Genomic DNA, 16,405 nt, shown 5'->3' on the forward strand with positions numbered 1-16,405 from the left:
TGTATTTTGAACATTTAGTTTGACTAGTATATCTATTGACTATTTAATGAAAACAAATATTTAATGTAAGTAAAATTTATCGCAAATATGTACAATAATTTATAAAAATATCTAATTGCTAAGAACATCTTTAACTGGTAAACTAATGGTAGGATATAAATTATGATGAAAGGTTTTGTTTTTATTTTTTTTGTTCTTGCGTACGTACAAGTACAACCCATGGTTATACTTGCGAGAAGCGCTTACACGTGCGTACGTACAAGTACAACCCATGGTTATAAACTTATAACTTAGAAAAGAAAAACAACAGAAAATTCAATCTTGTTTAATCTTATTTTTATTATAGCATACAGAAAGTTAGGTCTCAGAAATTTCGAGAGATTGATGATAGAGTTAATAACGGCTTTGAAGTATAACACAAATCGCTTATTAGTAGCTTTTGTTTTATCTCGTTAGATTTTTATTTGCGTGTCATTTAAGTTACAAACAGAAGCTCAGTTGCCTCAATTATATGATCTCTTTGAATTTTTATGCCGAAAGATTTAACTTTCTGAGCCTGTTACACAAAGATATAGGAGAAGGAATAAGTTTATTTTAGTTTTGTTGAGATTTTTTATGTATGTATTATTTTTGAGTTGCTATATTTATGCCCAACCGGGTGGTGTATGCTTTATGAAAATGTTTTTCCGCAATTGATTCGAAGACAACGGACAGCAAGTGGTATGAGCAAATTACAAGAAAAGCAATGTTTTTTTAGGATCGGTTATAGCCTTAACACACAGTTCTTGGTGGTATATATAACTGATAAACCCTTGGAAGCTTTTCCTAGGTATTTCATTTTTCCACTTGATCAATTGATCCGTACGTTTATCCCCTTACATATTTTTCTTTCCGTCGATCTATGGCCTGCGATTGATTACCTTACACACGACGACAAATCCTGCTGGGAAGATCCACCATTCACTTTTTTCTAATCATTTTTGTTGTTCTTCTATTTTTGTTGGCGTGAAATCATAGGAAAATGAAGACTTATTCACTGATGATGCTCTTCATTTTGGGGCAATTCTTCAGTCAACTAGGATTCTCGAGACGTCAAAATTTTACTATTTACGTACGTAAAATTTTCTTTCATTTTGTATTGTTTTTGTATTTACATATACGCAACATTACTTTACTTCGATGGTTTTGAGTTTTGACTCTCTTTTTTTTGCTCTCTCTCTCTCTCTCTTTTTTTTTTGTTTTCTGTAAAGAGCCCCGATGGAGACTTGATTGACTGCATCGACCGGGCCGATCAACGAGCATTTGATCATCCACTCCTGAGAAACCATATCATTCAGGTGTTTCTCAACAAATTTGTTTATTTATTATTTCTAAAATAATCATATTTTTGTAATTTATATATAATTTCTACGATATAATTTTTAAGATTAATTTTGTATTGTTTGGAAAACAAAAATGCAGGAATATCCCACTGGAATGTCACAAATTGGAATAGAAGTAGCGCCGACTGGTCAAGTCTGGCATGAAACAGGGAAAAAGTGTCCCGCGGGGACGATTCCAGTGCGCCGGGAAACCGGTGCTCCGAGTGCTTCGTACCGAAAATATCACCCAGACGCAAATGATCTCGCCGCCAAAGCCACTACCGGACACAAGGTATGCAAACTGTTAATTCCGTTTTGTTTCGTATCCTTTTTTATATATATTAGAAAGGGATATATATACAAATATATATTTCGTAAAAATAAGATTATGCACATAGGTTCAAAAGTAAAATAACATCGAACATAATGTCGATGGCGTGAGATGGTTCAACGACTCTAATTTGGCCAGGCGGATAACTAAATAAAAAAACTTTCATGGGCTTTTCCCAACTTCTACATAATATAAATATGACAAAATTAATATTTGGGCCACAAAATTAATGGCCCATGATCTATTGTTTTAAACTGTTATGGACTTTACAATAATATCTAGACCAAAAACGAAATAACATCACACTCTACAAATATTACAGAAATTGTATATTAGGACTCTCTCAACATCTCTATCAACTATCATCTAATGTATGTTATGTATATACATCTAATAATTTGTTTGTTCCCGCGAGGTCGTTAGATAGTAGAATTATTTTATAAATGTTCCTAATATCAGTTATATATGACTACAAAACAGTATGCGATTGGATTTATGGTAAACCGAGGGAGAATTTATGGAACGAGAGCAACATTAAATGTATGGGATCCTATTGTTGAAGCCCAAGGCGATTTCAGCCTCGCTCAAATCTGGCTGGCATCAGGATCGTACGAAAATGGGGATGTCAATACCATTGAAGCGGGTTGGCAGGTTTGTATGTTTCATATTATTAATGTTTTTTGCAAAATATTTATAGAATCGATATGTATATAATTAAACTATTTTGACTTCTGTAGGTTTATCCGTCGAGGTATCATGACAACCAACCCAGGTTGTTTACATATTGGACGGTATTTTTTTTCTTCTCCCTATTAGTTTGATATCATGAATTTGCATAGTTTATTAATGTGTTAGATGAATAATTAATAGTATAACATGGAGTAAAGAAAGAGTGCCGGCCCCGCATAATATGAGGCCCAACATACATCTATGGTTTTCTAGATAATATTTTAAAATTAAAACCAAATCATAAAAGTTTTAAATATAAAAGTTGAGAACAAATCTTAAAATTTCAGAAAAATGGGGCATATAATTCCAATAACAATGTTTTGGGGCCTAGTTGTGTTAATAAAAATTTCAAAAAAATCTAAGGCCCAATACAAAAAGTGTCTTAGAAATTTGTGACGGGCCGGGCCTCCTATAAGATAGAGCAATCTTAACAATTAGAATCAAAAAAAAGAAAAAACAAAGATGAGAACAATCTTAAAAGGGAATTGTTGAGACCATAACTGTTAATATCCTAAATAACAATATATTTTATGTTTATTATACCAAATATTAACTAATTATCTATGTATATGACTCGGTTTTTATACTATAATTTTAAACAGCAATATAATTAAAACATATTTTTGTTTTTAACAATATAAAACGATTTGACCAAAAATATATTTTTCATAAAAAAATTTAAACCACAATATGAATTGACTGAAAATTTATTTAGAGAATTTATGACATCTCCAATTGCACCCTAAATTATAAATTAGAATAAAACAACATGCATGTGATATATACTTATAAATATATTATAAAGTAATAAAATTATACATTTTTATGCAGAAAAATGGATATAATGGCACAGGATGCTATGGCATCGACTGTGGGGGGTTTATTCAGACGAGCAGCACGATCGCTATAGGAGCAGCCATTAGTCGCACTTCCACATCCAGAAGTACCCAACTCGATATTACGATACAAATTTCCAAGGTATAAAATCTTACTTAAGTTGTTTTTTTTTATAGGTTATTTAACTTGTTCTTATTTTACGTACGTTTGCTAACAAATAAATAAAAATTGCAGGATCCGGTTTCCGGAAACTGGTGGTTGGGACTAGGCCAAGATAACGTGCCAATCGGATACTGGACTGCCGCAATTTTCACGGTTTTATCCGATCATGCGACGACGGTTGAGTGGGGTGGAGAGGTTTTATATAGAAACCTCTCGGGCGTGAACACGATGGCCCAAATGGGATCGGGAGGATATGCGGATAAAGGCTTCAGGAGAGCGGCATATTTTTGCAATTTGAAAGTGGCGGAAAACAATCACACTCTTCTACCTGTCGAAGATTTTGGTGTACAAGCAGATTATCCTCAGTACTTTACTGTAAAGAAGTTGTACAACAGCAACTGCGGCAATCATTTTTACTACGGCGGACCAGGGCCTCAGCGTTCCGGAGCGGTTCGCGGAACAGTAGTTTCTCGTGTGATTTTTTTGTTCTTATTTGTTAGGTTTTTTAATTAGTTTTTTATTTGAGTGTGTTTAGTTTCATAAGTTAGAAAGTTGGGTTATTGTTACATATTAAGACTAAATTTAATGATTCTAGAACTAATTAAATATGATGATTTTAAACATAGAAAGTTAGTATATCCGTGCTAATAATTTAATGATTCTAGAACTAATTAAATATGATGATTTTAAACATAGAAAGTTACTGTTATAGCACGAGTACTTATATAGAATCATTAACAATATAAAATTTACAAAATAGGTGTTTTTGTGCTAATAAATACGTGATGACATATCATTGTTTTGTAGACTATATCATTGGTTTGCAAAGATTTTGTATACAACATTGTTTTGTAGACTATATAATTTTAATAAGTTGGTTATAAATAGGTTATACATTAATGATAAATTAATTGGTTACAAATAGGTTATACCGAAAATCTTAAAGAGAATATTCTAAGGAATCATATCATCTAACTTACCATATTAATTTCTTTTACTAAATTATTCATCAAATAAAATCTTTTGATATCTAACTTAACATATTAATTTGTTAATTATCATTATACTTCACCTCTCATTTTTATATATGAGTCTATTTTGTGAAACAAATAAATTATCATATTACTTATTATAATTAAAAAATAGTTTTATTTCCGGATATACGATAAGTTGAATTTTTAAAAACAAATAGAAATTGTTCGATCTATAAAATATTCAAGCTTTAGTAAGATTATTCTTTATAAATAATTTCTATTGAATTAAAAATTTTACTGAGTAACGGGTCAAAATTTGAATATTTACAAAATTATGTCTTCTAATGACATTCAAGTCATGATGTAAAATATACATTGTTGAAATAACTTCACATATATAACCTAATACAACATATTAAAATTTTATTTTAAAATATAAAATATACAAAATTTTGTATAAAATAAAATTTAACTAGAGTACAAGTAGCATGGATATATTAAATTTCAACCCGTGTTAATCTCTGAACAAAAATGGACAAGTAAGAAAACAGAGTATTTAAACTCTTCAATAAACTAAACGACAACCCCTCTTTTCTCACGAGAGCTGTTAGCATAGCTTTTGACCATACTAGAGTCTTCTTAATGAAAAAAAGAAAGAAATAGTCTTCTTAATGAGTTTCACTGTTAGAAAAAAACAACTCACAGAAATACCAATATACATTATTGTTGTAACTCGATCTGAGATACATCACTATGAACCTTTGTACCGATTCAATCTCACACGCACTCGAATCCCTTCGCTCAATGAAAAAATGGATCAGATTCTATAGAAACAAACCTATGGGACTTAAAAATGATTGAAGGGAATAAAATAAAAAAAGAAATCAAATAAAGAAAAAAGAGAGAAAATAAAGAAATAATAAGTAAATAAAAATGAAGTAGAAGAACCCAAATTCCAAATGAACAAATTCAAACTTGAAAAATGCACTATGTTTCTTTTAATAATATTTGATTAAGAGCACACATTAACATAATTTTTATTTTATTTCATTTAATTTAGTATAATCAAATCGATAATAATTTGTCTCATAAGTCCAATGCTAGGAAAGTAAAAAGTACAACTTTTGAAAATAGTTTAGCATTAGGGAGAAAATGAGTTTTTTAGTTAGTAGTGTAGTGGTCATTGCAACAACATCTAATAGGATCTGTGGGAGTTCGGCTTACACAATCTCCTTTATAAAATCCTTTTTCAGTACAGTCCACAAAGCATTCACGCGATCCATATTCTCCTTGCACACACAAATGGTAGCAATGATCATATGTGAATTTTTCAATCTCTGCACCTACAAAATCCCACGAAATATATGTAAAATTATGTATAACACTCCAGACAATATTTTGAATGTTTTAAATATATATGTACGGATATCCAAGAACAATATCTATATATGTTTAGTTGCTTTTAAAATCGAACAATATTTATTTGCAAATAACTAACACAAATTGCTGAATATATATACCTGAGGTAAAAACCACATGGTTGGAGAGCGAAACTGCTAATATGACAATGTGAAGAAAGATCACAAGAGCTTTTGTGATACCCATGCTAATACTTTTTGCTGTCTAAAGTTAACTAAAAAAAATATGTTATACTTTGGATCTTGAAGAAAGACCCCACTTATATATAACTTTTGCAGTCTTGGGAAAACTCATTTTACCAAATATATTTAATTTTACTATTAATTATTTTTTGCCATTTATGCCAAAAAAATCTTATGTTGGTCAGAAAAATGTATTAACATTTATTTTCTGTATTGACTATATTTATGCTAAAAAATAATATAATTTTGGTCAAAAAGATAAAACATTTATTTCTGTATTTTGAACATATCGTTTGACTATATTTATGCTAAATCTCCTTTATAATAAAACGGAAGTACACAATATTGTTTTGTAGACTATATAATTTTAATAAGTTGGTTACAAATAGGTTATAGATTAATTGATAAATTAATAGGTTACAAGTTAAATAGTGGGTGCAACTTTAATTGTTTTTCCGAAAATTTTAAAGAGAATATTCTAAATAATCATTTGATATCATCTAACTTACCATATTAATTTCTTTTATTAAATTATTCATCCATATTAAAAAAATTTTGATATCTAACTTAACATATTAATTTGTTAATTATCATTATACTACACCTCTCATTTTTATATATGAGTCTATTTTGTGAAACAAATAAATTCTCATATTATTTATTATAATTAAAAAATAGTTTTATTTCTGGATATAACATAAGTTGAATTTTTAAAAACAAATATAAATTATTCAATCTATAAAATATTCAAGCTTTAGTAATATTATTCCTATAATATCTATTAAGTCCTTAGTGCAGTGCAGTGGCAAATGGTAAGTCATTAATGCATAGGGCACCATCACACCCGAGATCGAGTCCTGCTCCCTACGAATGTAGGAATTTGGTTAATGGGCCAGCCAGTTGTGGTCCAATGGTTGACAAAAAAAAATAATATCTACNATAATTTTAATAAGTTGGTTACAAATAGGTTATAGATTAATTGATAAATTAATAGGTTACAAGTTAAATAGTGGGTGCAACTTTAATTGTTTTTCCGAAAATTTTAAAGAGAATATTCTAAATAATCATTTGATATCATCTAACTTACCATATTAATTTCTTTTATTAAATTATTCATCCATATTAAAAAAATTTTGATATCTAACTTAACATATTAATTTGTTAATTATCATTATACTACACCTCTCATTTTTATATATGAGTCTATTTTGTGAAACAAATAAATTCTCATATTATTTATTATAATTAAAAAATAGTTTTATTTCTGGATATAACATAAGTTGAATTTTTAAAAACAAATATAAATTATTCAATCTATAAAATATTCAAGCTTTAGTAATATTATTCCTATAATATCTATTAAGTCCTTAGTGCAGTGCAGTGGCAAATGGTAAGTCATTAATGCATAGGGCACCATCACACCCGAGATCGAGTCCTGCTCCCTACGAATGTAGGAATTTGGTTAATGGGCCAGCCAGTTGTGGTCCAATGGTTGACAAAAAAAAATAATATCTACTGAATTAAAAATTTTACTGAGTAACGGGTCAAAATTTGAATATTTAAATTCAATTTCATATTTTTTTGTTGAATTTTATAATTTTATATAATATAATAAACTTTAAATAATTTATTTTGAAATAATTTTAAAATATTGTATATAAAATATAAAATATACAAAATTTTATATAAAATAAAATTTAACCAGTGGTATAGCACAGTTAGTTATCTAGAATCATTAACATTATAAAACTTACAAAATGTGTGTTTTTTTTCAAGCCATCATATTTAGCATATGATTTGATTGCATAATGTTTTATCCAAAAAAAAACTTTTAAAAACAATCACATAAATTATATTTTATATAAAAATTACAATATAAATAAAATGAATTTCAACCCGTGCTCTGGTCTTAATCTAGTATACTATTATTTTGGTGAAAAACGTATTAACATTTATTTTTGTATTTTGAACATATACTATTCGAAAAGATTAGAGACAGTTAAGCTGAAAGTGTTGACCATAACAGCCCGTGGCTGCAGCTCAGAAGACACGATCGCCACGCCACCCATCACTTACTTGGGCACAGCTAGTCCTGCGTTGGTCGCAAGCAAGACTGCAGCCATTGGTGTCTTCCTGGAGTTCCTGATTCTTGGAATATGGGCTTCTTTAGGCATTTTTGTTAAGCACGTACGTCTGAAAGCTATTCAAGATGAAACAATGGTTATGCAGACAACTTTACATATATACTTGGTAAATAGCTGTTGCAAGATTTTTAACGGCTGAGATTTTGATTGGGTGATTAGGCTAATTGGGTGGAGAATATGTAATTACTGACTAGGTTAAGCAACTTTGTAAAAATTACAAAGATTTGAGTGACCTCATAGATTATATATATACAATATTAAATATATATTTTTTTTTCAACCAAACATTAATTAAATTAAAAGATAACTCCAAGATTGGTGGGCCAAACCGGAGGATAAGAGTTTACAAATGAAGTTTCAGAAATTAAAGATCTTGAAGAACGGACGAGACAATCTGCCCTTACGTTGAGCTCTCGTGTGATCTGGTCAGGAAAGAAAAGATGTTCTGAGCAAAGATAACTCCTTCAATAGATTCGAAAAAGCGGATCAATCGCCAGGCGTCTGCACTATCGCCACTAATTTTGCACAATCCGTCTCATAGGTCTGACAGGCAATTTCAGCCGTCAACAGTAACTCCATAGCCCAGATCAAAGCTTGTAACTCTGCGTATAAGGATGTCCGGACAGTATTAAATATTTATAGTCACAGGTGTTACTTTTATTTTTTTGTTGTAATAGAAGTCACATAGATGATATCATTTGAATATTGTGTTATTTGAATGTACTTACTGACTTATTTAAAAACATATTTTATATGATTTCAAAAACGTTAACTGTAAATTACTTATATGAACAATATCTTGATAGTTTGATAAAGATTAAAAAATATATCAAATACTATACATCATCTAAAGAAAAATTTATGCACCACTCATTATTAATTTATACATGACTCATATCGATCCGTTCGATGTACTGAAATGGCCGACGCTTCTCGATCCTCTGTCTCCATATATAGTATAGCTGCTCCAATTTTTCAGATACAAACAAATAAAAAGGAATTATGAGCTATTAACAGTTAAAATTTAAAACAGAGCCAAAAAAAAAAAAAAAACAATCCAACTCACCAAAAGGAAAGAAGTGGGATTACGGAAAAGTTTGAAAATAATATATATTTGAGAGCTCAAAATAAGTATATAAAACTGGAACAACATTTTAGAAACAAATAATTCAGAGGTACTGTAGCTAGGATTAAATAGAATACTAAGTTTGTAATTTAAAACTGATTTATTAGCTTGTGACATGAAAACACTATTTACTTTTATGAAACTCAAACGATAGATCAGAAAGAAAATGATGACACTTAAAACATGCAGTGCAGAGGTCTTACCTTAGGCTTAAAGAAGAGAAGAGATAAGAAAAATTCATAAAAATCCTGATAGAAACAAAAATAACCAAATGCACTATATATATGAATATTTGATTAAAAACACACTTACACACATTGACATCATTACTATTATTTAATTTTAGTTAGTAGTTGCAACAACATCTAATAGGATCTTTGGGAGTTCGGCTTACACAATCTGCTTTATGAAATCCTTTTTGAACACAGTCCACAAAGCATTCATGCAATTCATATTCTCCTTCCACACACAAATGGAAGCAATGATCATATGAGAATTTTTCAATCTTTGCACCTACAAAATCCCACGAAATACATTAAAAGTATATGTAAAATTATATATAACACTCCAGACAATATTATGAATGTATTTAAAATATATGTACGGACATCCAAGAACAATATCTATATATGTTACAGACATCCACGAACAATATATATATAAAAGTTGCTTTTAAAAGCGATCAATGTTGACTTGCAAATAACAAACACAAATTGCTGAATATACCTGAGGTCAAAACCACATGGTTAGAGAGCGAAACTGCTAATATGACAATGTGAAAAAAGATCACAAGAGTTTTTGTGATACCCATGATAATATTTTTGTTGTATAAAGTTAACAAAAAAAATATGTTATACTTTTGGATCTTGAAGAAAGACTCCACTTATATATAACTCTTGCAATCTTGGGAAATCTCATTTTATAAATTTAATTTAATTTTACTATATATTAAATATTTTTCCTTTTGCCAAAAACTCTTGTTTTCGTAAAAAAAAAGTATTAACTTTTATTTTCTCTAATTTGAACATATAGTTTCACTATATTTATGCTTAAAATACTATTATTTTGGTGAAAACAGTATTAACATTTATTTTTGTATTTTGAACATATACTACTTGTAATGCCCGCGAATAAAAAATGCTGTTCGGGGTGGATGTCGAGCAATACAAAAGGGTGTCGGTCGACGCCAATAATTTTGGTGTGACAATTCATGTTTTTAAATCGCCGGTTTGGTTTGGTTTGAATTAAGGAAACCCTAGGGCTCGAGTATATAAGGGATATCTCGATGTCCTTGTTTAGGGGTTGGCCGTCTTGTCGTTCTAAGGAAGAGAGAAGCAAGGAGAGGTGTACTTGGTCTCTTTGGGAAAAAGAGAGAAGGGATGCAGTTTGGGGATGGAAAGGAAATGGAAGGAGGTCTTTGTGTGAAGGAGAAGAGGAGATCCATCTTCTTCATGTGTGAGGAGAAGGTTGGGAGATTGGATGGTGGATTGGGAGAGACAAGGAGGCTTTCTCATGGCTGTTATCCAGGTAAGTTGTGTTGTTTTAATGTTAGATCGATTATAGAATCGATTGTTGTGGCAGATTAGAGATTTGCAGCGAGAAAGAGCTTGAAGGGAGGTTCGGTTCGTGATTTCTGGGTTGGTATCCTTCGATACAATTGTGGTGTCGGTCGACACCAACACCTACAGATGGACTGCGTGCGATGACTACTTCAGAGCAATGTTTGGAGGATGAAACAGAGTCTGATTTGGCTGAAATTTGGTGGAAGCTTTGTGGTGCTATATGCTTCACATCTAACGGTGTATATGTGGAATGAACAGTTAGTTTGTGTTTTAATCGGAAGTTAATATGGACATGTTCTATGGTTGTGTTGTGGCAATGTTGGGGTGTTGAGCGATACCAGCATGTTGATCTATGTTTTGGTCATAAGAGAACGGCTGGAGTTAGGTTTAGATGAGGAGAGATCGACGGAAGTTATATCGAGGGCGTCAGTCTCGACCTATACTTGGAGAATGTTGATCAATAGTCGACACCATGTGTGTTGGATCACAAGTGGTGCATCGGGTGACGATCAATACCAAGTGGGGTTACGGATCGACACTGAAGGAGTTGATAGTGAATTGGAGTATTCGTGGAGAAGTATTGTCCGTAGCTGGACGAAATCAAATATTCCAGCCCACTTCTCTTGTTACTCGGTCGCTAGAGGTGGTTGGTTGTGCGACTCAGTAACTAGATGAAGTGGTGTTTGGTGTATTTGTTGTAGTTATTTTGTAATGAGCGATTTCTACGCCGATTGTCTCGTCGGAATTATGGAGTTCCGGTGAAATCGTTTTCCGTGGATCTTGTGCGAGGATTGAGAATCTGTGTGCGGTCGTCCCACTACTAATCTACTAGAAAAGATCAGATTCAGTTAAGCTGAAAATGTTAGAGTGTTGACCATAACAAACTGCTCAAAGAAACAATTACCCATTACTTACTTGGGCATAGGTCTCGCGCTGGCCCGTTTTTTTACCAATATATATATATTAATTTTTATAATTATGCATGCTAAGTTCAATTCAGGTTTTGTAGCGATTAAGACGGATATGTCAAAGGCATACGACATAGTTGAATGGGAATTTCTGGAACATCTTCTCATTCGTATGGGTTTTGCCACGAGATGGATTCAGTGGATAATGATGTGTGTACGTTCTGTCACATATTCAGTGCTCATCAATGGGAGCCCTTTCGGCTTTGTTACACCAGAGCGGGGAATCCGACAGGGAGATCCTCTTTCCCCATTTCTGTTTATCTTGTGTGCTGAGACATTGATCCATGTCATGGAAAGGAGGAGATCCCAGGGGCGTCTTACTGGGTTCAGTTTCAATGAGTCTTGTCCGATTGTCCAACACTTACTATTTGCTGATGATAGCTTATTGGTCTGTCGTGCCACCAAGGAGGAATGTGAAGAACTCCTGGCATGCCTACAGTTATATGGTGAGGCATCGAGGCAACAACTTAACTTTGAGAAGTCTGCAATTACCTTTGGAAATAAGACGCCTGTATCAAGTAAGCTGATGATCAAACAAACCCTGGAGATTACAACAGAGGGAGGAGAAGGTAATTATCTGGGATTGCCAGAGTGTTTCAGTGGTCAAAACAGGCTCTTTTGGCTTTTATTGGCGATAAACTCAAGAAGAGACTACAAGGGTGGTTTGCAAAGACTCTCTCCTTAGGGGGAAAAGAGATTCTACTTAAGTCGATAGCGTTGGCACTCCCAGTATACGCAATGTCTTGTTTTCGACTGAGTAAACATCTCTGCAGGAAACTCACGAGTGTCATGCGGGATTTTTGGTGGAATAGTTGTCAGGGGAATAGGAAAATTGCTTGGGTGGCTTGGTCTGAGATGTGTAAATTTAAAGCAGATGGTGGTTTGGATTTTAAAGAATTGGGAGATTTTAATCAAACACTCCTTGCCAAGCAAGCTTGGAGAATCCTCAACAACCCGGAATCTCTAGTTTCTCGTTTCTACAAAAGCCGCTACTTTCGAAAATCAACTATCTTGGAGTGCGGATCTGGTTCAAGGCCTTCTTATGCATGGAGAAGTATACTACATGGTCGTAACCTCTTGAAGCAGGGTCTGATGAAGATGATAGGGAATGGTATGGATACTTTCGTCTGGAAAGAGAAATGGATCTTTGATAAACATCCTAGAGCCCCATTCCGGATGGACACCTTCTTCAATGTCAACCTGAAGGTGGTGGAGCTGCGTAGCCAAGTGGATGGTCAATGGGACATAGAGAAGATAAATGCGTTGTTCCCACCTGATGATGCTAAACAGATTCTTGCGATAAAAATTGCAGCAACAAAGAGAGATAGTTACATATGGCCATATATGCCTTTTGGTGCTTATTCTGTTAAAAGCGGATACTGGTTGCTTCGGACCCTACCTTCAATCCATGAGCCTCGCTCGGAAGATAGGATCAAGCTTACAAGTATGAAAGCGAAGGTGTGGAAACTGCAGACGGTACCAAAGATTCGAACTTTCCTCTGGAGAATGCTATCAGGTGCTCTAGCTGTTTCTGAAAGGCTTGCCTCACATGGATTAGTTGTAGAAACCATATGCTCAATATGTGGTCACCAGGAGGAGACAATATGTCATATGCTGTTCTCATGTCCGGTTGCTAGACAAGCATGTGGCCTTGCTATAATATCCCTCTGCCTTCTGGGGGCTTCTCTGACTCGGATTTGGTGGGGAACTGGGAACATTTGCTGACGGTAATGCAAGACAAGTGGGTTCCAGAGGAGATTAGAAACATGATCCCCTGGCTGTTGTGGGAATTATGGAAATGGAGGAACACATTTCTATTTCAGGGGAAACAGGGTGATATACGGGAGCTGGTGGATAAAGCTTTCACGCACTCCTCAAATTGGTTTGCTGCACAAGGTCTAAATGGCACCTTAGCCCAGCAGTAGACAGTGAGACATCAATCCCTTGAGGTTATATGGAGGAAACCAATGCCTGGAACTACGAAATGTAACATCGCAACGTCTTGGGGGAAGAGCTCCCCAATGGTTGGTGGTGCGTGGATTACTCGCGATAATCAAGGCCAGGTTCTCCATCATGCACGAACTGCTTTTGAGAGATCCGACACGGGAATATTGGCAGGTCTTCGGTGTTTTTTGTGGGCTCTGGAGGCGGTGCAGATTCTGCATATCACTCGGGTTGAATTGGTAATGGATAATGCTGCAGGTGTTGCAGCCATAAACAACCCTAAGGAATGGCCGCGGTTTGATTCGCTGCTGCAAGATATACATCTGATATTGTCGAGTTTTGATTATTGGGAATGCCACCATGTGCTCAGTTCGGCGAATAAAGTGGCAGTGGCTATCGCCAAAAGTGTAACACGAGAGGGAGGCTCCAGTCGTATTTATCTTTGGGAGGCCCTTCATGGCTGCAAGATCAACTACGCAAAGACTATGAAGGTTAACTTGTTGAGTGGTCTGTGTGGTAGGTTTTATTGTTGTTACCTGTTTCACTTGGAGGGTCGATTGACCTCAGTATCAAATGTAGGTAGTGGTTGGTTTTTATTTTACCCTTGTACCTTTTCCAGTCTTGGTTTCTATCATATGACAAAAAAAAAATATACCTAAGTTATAAACTCTCAGTTTTATTTATTTATTTCGCTCTCTCTCTTTTAGTTACATATACGAATTTAATTATGCATGCAAATATACTAAATATAGTTTTTTTTTTTTTTGTTAAAAGGTTTTCTTATAGATAATAAAGATGATACACAGGGAGCCTCAGTTATTTTAGCTAATACATAAAAGAAACAGAGCTAGATTACAGAAGAAAGGAGAGAGAAAGCTAGCACAGAGGTAGAATACAAAAGACGAGGGAGAAGGCTAACACAAATCAGTGATGATAAAATTGGGAATTCTCACGGAAGAGCCGAAGAAGGATTATGGGTCCCTGTCCAGCAATAGAGTAAAGATCTTCGCCTTGAATTTTGAAGGACTAAACTATGAGCTCTATTCCTCACAGCATTTAAGACGTTAAGAAAAACCGATTGTGAAGACTGAGTGAGACCATTATGGAACCTGCGGTTCCTCTCTCTCCAGATTTCATAGACACACGCATGCCATGCCTGAAGCAATGCAAGAGAGGTGTCCTTGTTTGAAGAAGCATATGGTAGCCATTCCATAATCAGATGCCACGAAATAGGACGGACTACAATCAACAACTGAGAAACTATTTTTGTCCACACATCCTTTGAGAATTCACAGCTGAAGAACAAGTGGTCCCTAGTTTCATCCTCAACTCCACAAAGAAGACAAGTTTTACCCACATCGCAATCCCATTTAGAAATTCTATCCATAGTTGGGTTGCAATTCAGAATAAACAACCAAACAGAAAAAGCATGTTTTGGGATTCTGGCCTTGTGCCACACCAAAGGGGACCAAGTAACCAATGATTTCTGATCCCTAATGTGATTCCAAACATTACGAGAGGAAAAGGATGTTTGAACCCGCTCATCAATCATCCAAACTACAATATCACTAGAACCCGAGAGACGAATAGTTGTGATATGAGTATAGAGTAGAATTTGTTTTTCTGACCTTGCAGGTGAGAGATTCCAACCTGTGGGAGTAAGCTGCTCCTTGACTGTAGCAAAGAGAGGAATGCCAAGAAGCATTGGCCCATCGTTACCAAAGAATTGAATGAGTGGTCCGAACGGAGTTCATGGATCCCACCAGAAAAAAGTATCATCTCCGTTTCCAATTTTTATCCTGAGAAAAGACCATGCCTTTGGTCTTAATTTCAGAAGATTACGAAACATCCAGGAGTACCTATAATTCTTCACATTTAGAGCCCAGAAAGTAGAATGAGAAAGATACTTGTCCCTCACCCAAGCCACCCATAAAGAACTAGCTTTAAAAAACAACATCCAAATGAGCTTCAGACCACAAGTCTCATTCCAAGCTGAAAAGTTTCTTAATCCTAGACCACCTTCTTTTTTAGTGGTGGAAACATTTAACCAAGCAACTTTTGCCCCCTTTGCTGATTGAGTTGATCCATGCCAAAAATAAGCACTACAGAGGGTGTTTAGACGTCGAATGACCTGCTTTGGAAGAAAAAAGGCTGAACTCCAAAAACCAATGATTCCAGGAATGACGGAAGAGAGAAGCGTGTACCTTCCCGCTAAGCTTAAGTGACAATGAGACCAGCTATTAAGCTTCTTTCTAATCTGTGATAGTAATGGATCAAAGTCAGATACAGAAAGCTTCCTAGAACAAAGAGGAAGGCCCAGATAACGAACGGGGAGCGGAGTTGGCAAAAGCTTAAACTTTCTATAAATCTGTTGCAACATCACTTCATCAACCCCTGAACAAAACATGCTTGTTTTTGACAAATTTACTCTCAACCCAGAAAGCTGTTCAAACTTAGCTAAAACTGAGAAAACTCCTTCCAAAGACTCAAGAGATCCCTCTAAGAAAATAAGAAGGTCATCCGCAAACGAGAGGTGAGTCAACTGTATTTTTTCACAGCCTGGATGATACTTGAAAACCCCTTCTACTGCAGCTTGGTTCAACATGAGAGACAGAGCATTCATAATTAGCACAAAAAGAGCAGGAGAAAGCGGATCTCCCTGTCTT

The 16,405-nt window shown here is 34.2% G+C and overlaps 3 protein-coding genes across 4 annotated transcripts; 1 reads left to right on the top strand and 2 right to left on the bottom strand.

The window, feature by feature from the left end:
• Nucleotides 733-4,063, top strand: LOC104706237. 2 transcript variants are annotated; one of them, XM_010422410.2, is made up of 8 exons: nucleotides 733-829; nucleotides 1,018-1,111; nucleotides 1,251-1,337; nucleotides 1,462-1,653; nucleotides 2,173-2,343; nucleotides 2,430-2,483; nucleotides 3,253-3,399; nucleotides 3,493-4,063. In XM_010422410.2, the coding sequence occupies exons 2-8, from the start codon at nucleotides 1,022-1,024 to the stop codon at nucleotides 3,931-3,933; spliced, it is 1,182 nt and encodes a 393-aa protein (XP_010420712.1). In that variant the 5' UTR covers nucleotides 733-829; nucleotides 1,018-1,021; the 3' UTR covers nucleotides 3,934-4,063. The 2 variants fall into 2 exon arrangements, with proteins under 2 accessions (XP_010420712.1, XP_010420711.1); XM_010422409.1 differs by lacking the exon at nucleotides 733-829 and adding an exon at nucleotides 836-861.
• Nucleotides 5,419-6,064, bottom strand: LOC104706239 (defensin-like protein 49). Its single transcript, XM_010422411.1, has 2 exons — nucleotides 5,915-6,064; nucleotides 5,419-5,737 (listed from the first exon to the last, which is right to left on the bottom strand). The coding sequence occupies exons 1-2, from the start codon at nucleotides 5,997-5,999 to the stop codon at nucleotides 5,556-5,558; spliced, it is 267 nt and encodes an 88-aa protein (XP_010420713.1). The 5' UTR covers nucleotides 6,000-6,064; the 3' UTR covers nucleotides 5,419-5,555.
• On the bottom strand, nucleotides 9,612-10,076 carry LOC104709228 (putative defensin-like protein 48). The gene is made up of 2 exons (XM_010425877.1): nucleotides 9,992-10,076; nucleotides 9,612-9,778 (listed from the first exon to the last, which is right to left on the bottom strand). The coding sequence occupies exons 1-2, from the start codon at nucleotides 10,074-10,076 to the stop codon at nucleotides 9,612-9,614; spliced, it is 252 nt and encodes an 83-aa protein (XP_010424179.1).

The sequence above is a fragment of the Camelina sativa genome, chromosome 8, assembly GCF_000633955.1.
Source record: "Camelina sativa cultivar DH55 chromosome 8, Cs, whole genome shotgun sequence".
In the NCBI taxonomy this organism is placed as follows: domain Eukaryota; kingdom Viridiplantae; phylum Streptophyta; class Magnoliopsida; order Brassicales; family Brassicaceae; genus Camelina; species Camelina sativa.

What these genes read in the sequence shown, in the direction of transcription:
- LOC104706237 (XM_010422410.2), top strand. Translation starts at nt 1,022, where the DNA reads ATGAAGACTTATTCACTGATGATGCTCTTCATTTTGGGGCAATTCTTC. An exon ending in TGAGAAACCATATCATTCAG is followed by an intron (nt 1,338 to 1,461) that starts GTGTTTCTCAAC and finishes ACAAAAATGCAG; the next exon opens with GAATATCCCACTGGAATGTC. An exon ending in TTACGATACAAATTTCCAAG is followed by an intron (nt 3,400 to 3,492) that starts GTATAAAATCTT and finishes TAAAAATTGCAG; the next exon opens with GATCCGGTTTCCGGAAACTG.
- LOC104706239 (XM_010422411.1), bottom strand. Translation starts at nt 5,999, where the DNA reads ATGGGTATCACAAAAGCTCTTGTGATCTTTCTTCACATTGTCATATTA. An exon ending in CCATGTGGTTTTTACCTCAG is followed by an intron (nt 5,738 to 5,914) that starts GTATATATATTC and finishes GGGATTTTGTAG; the next exon opens with GTGCAGAGATTGAAAAATTC.
- LOC104709228 (XM_010425877.1), bottom strand. Translation starts at nt 10,076, where the DNA reads ATGGGTATCACAAAAACTCTTGTGATCTTTTTTCACATTGTCATATTA. An exon ending in CCATGTGGTTTTGACCTCAG is followed by an intron (nt 9,779 to 9,991) that starts GTATATTCAGCA and finishes GGGATTTTGTAG; the next exon opens with GTGCAAAGATTGAAAAATTC.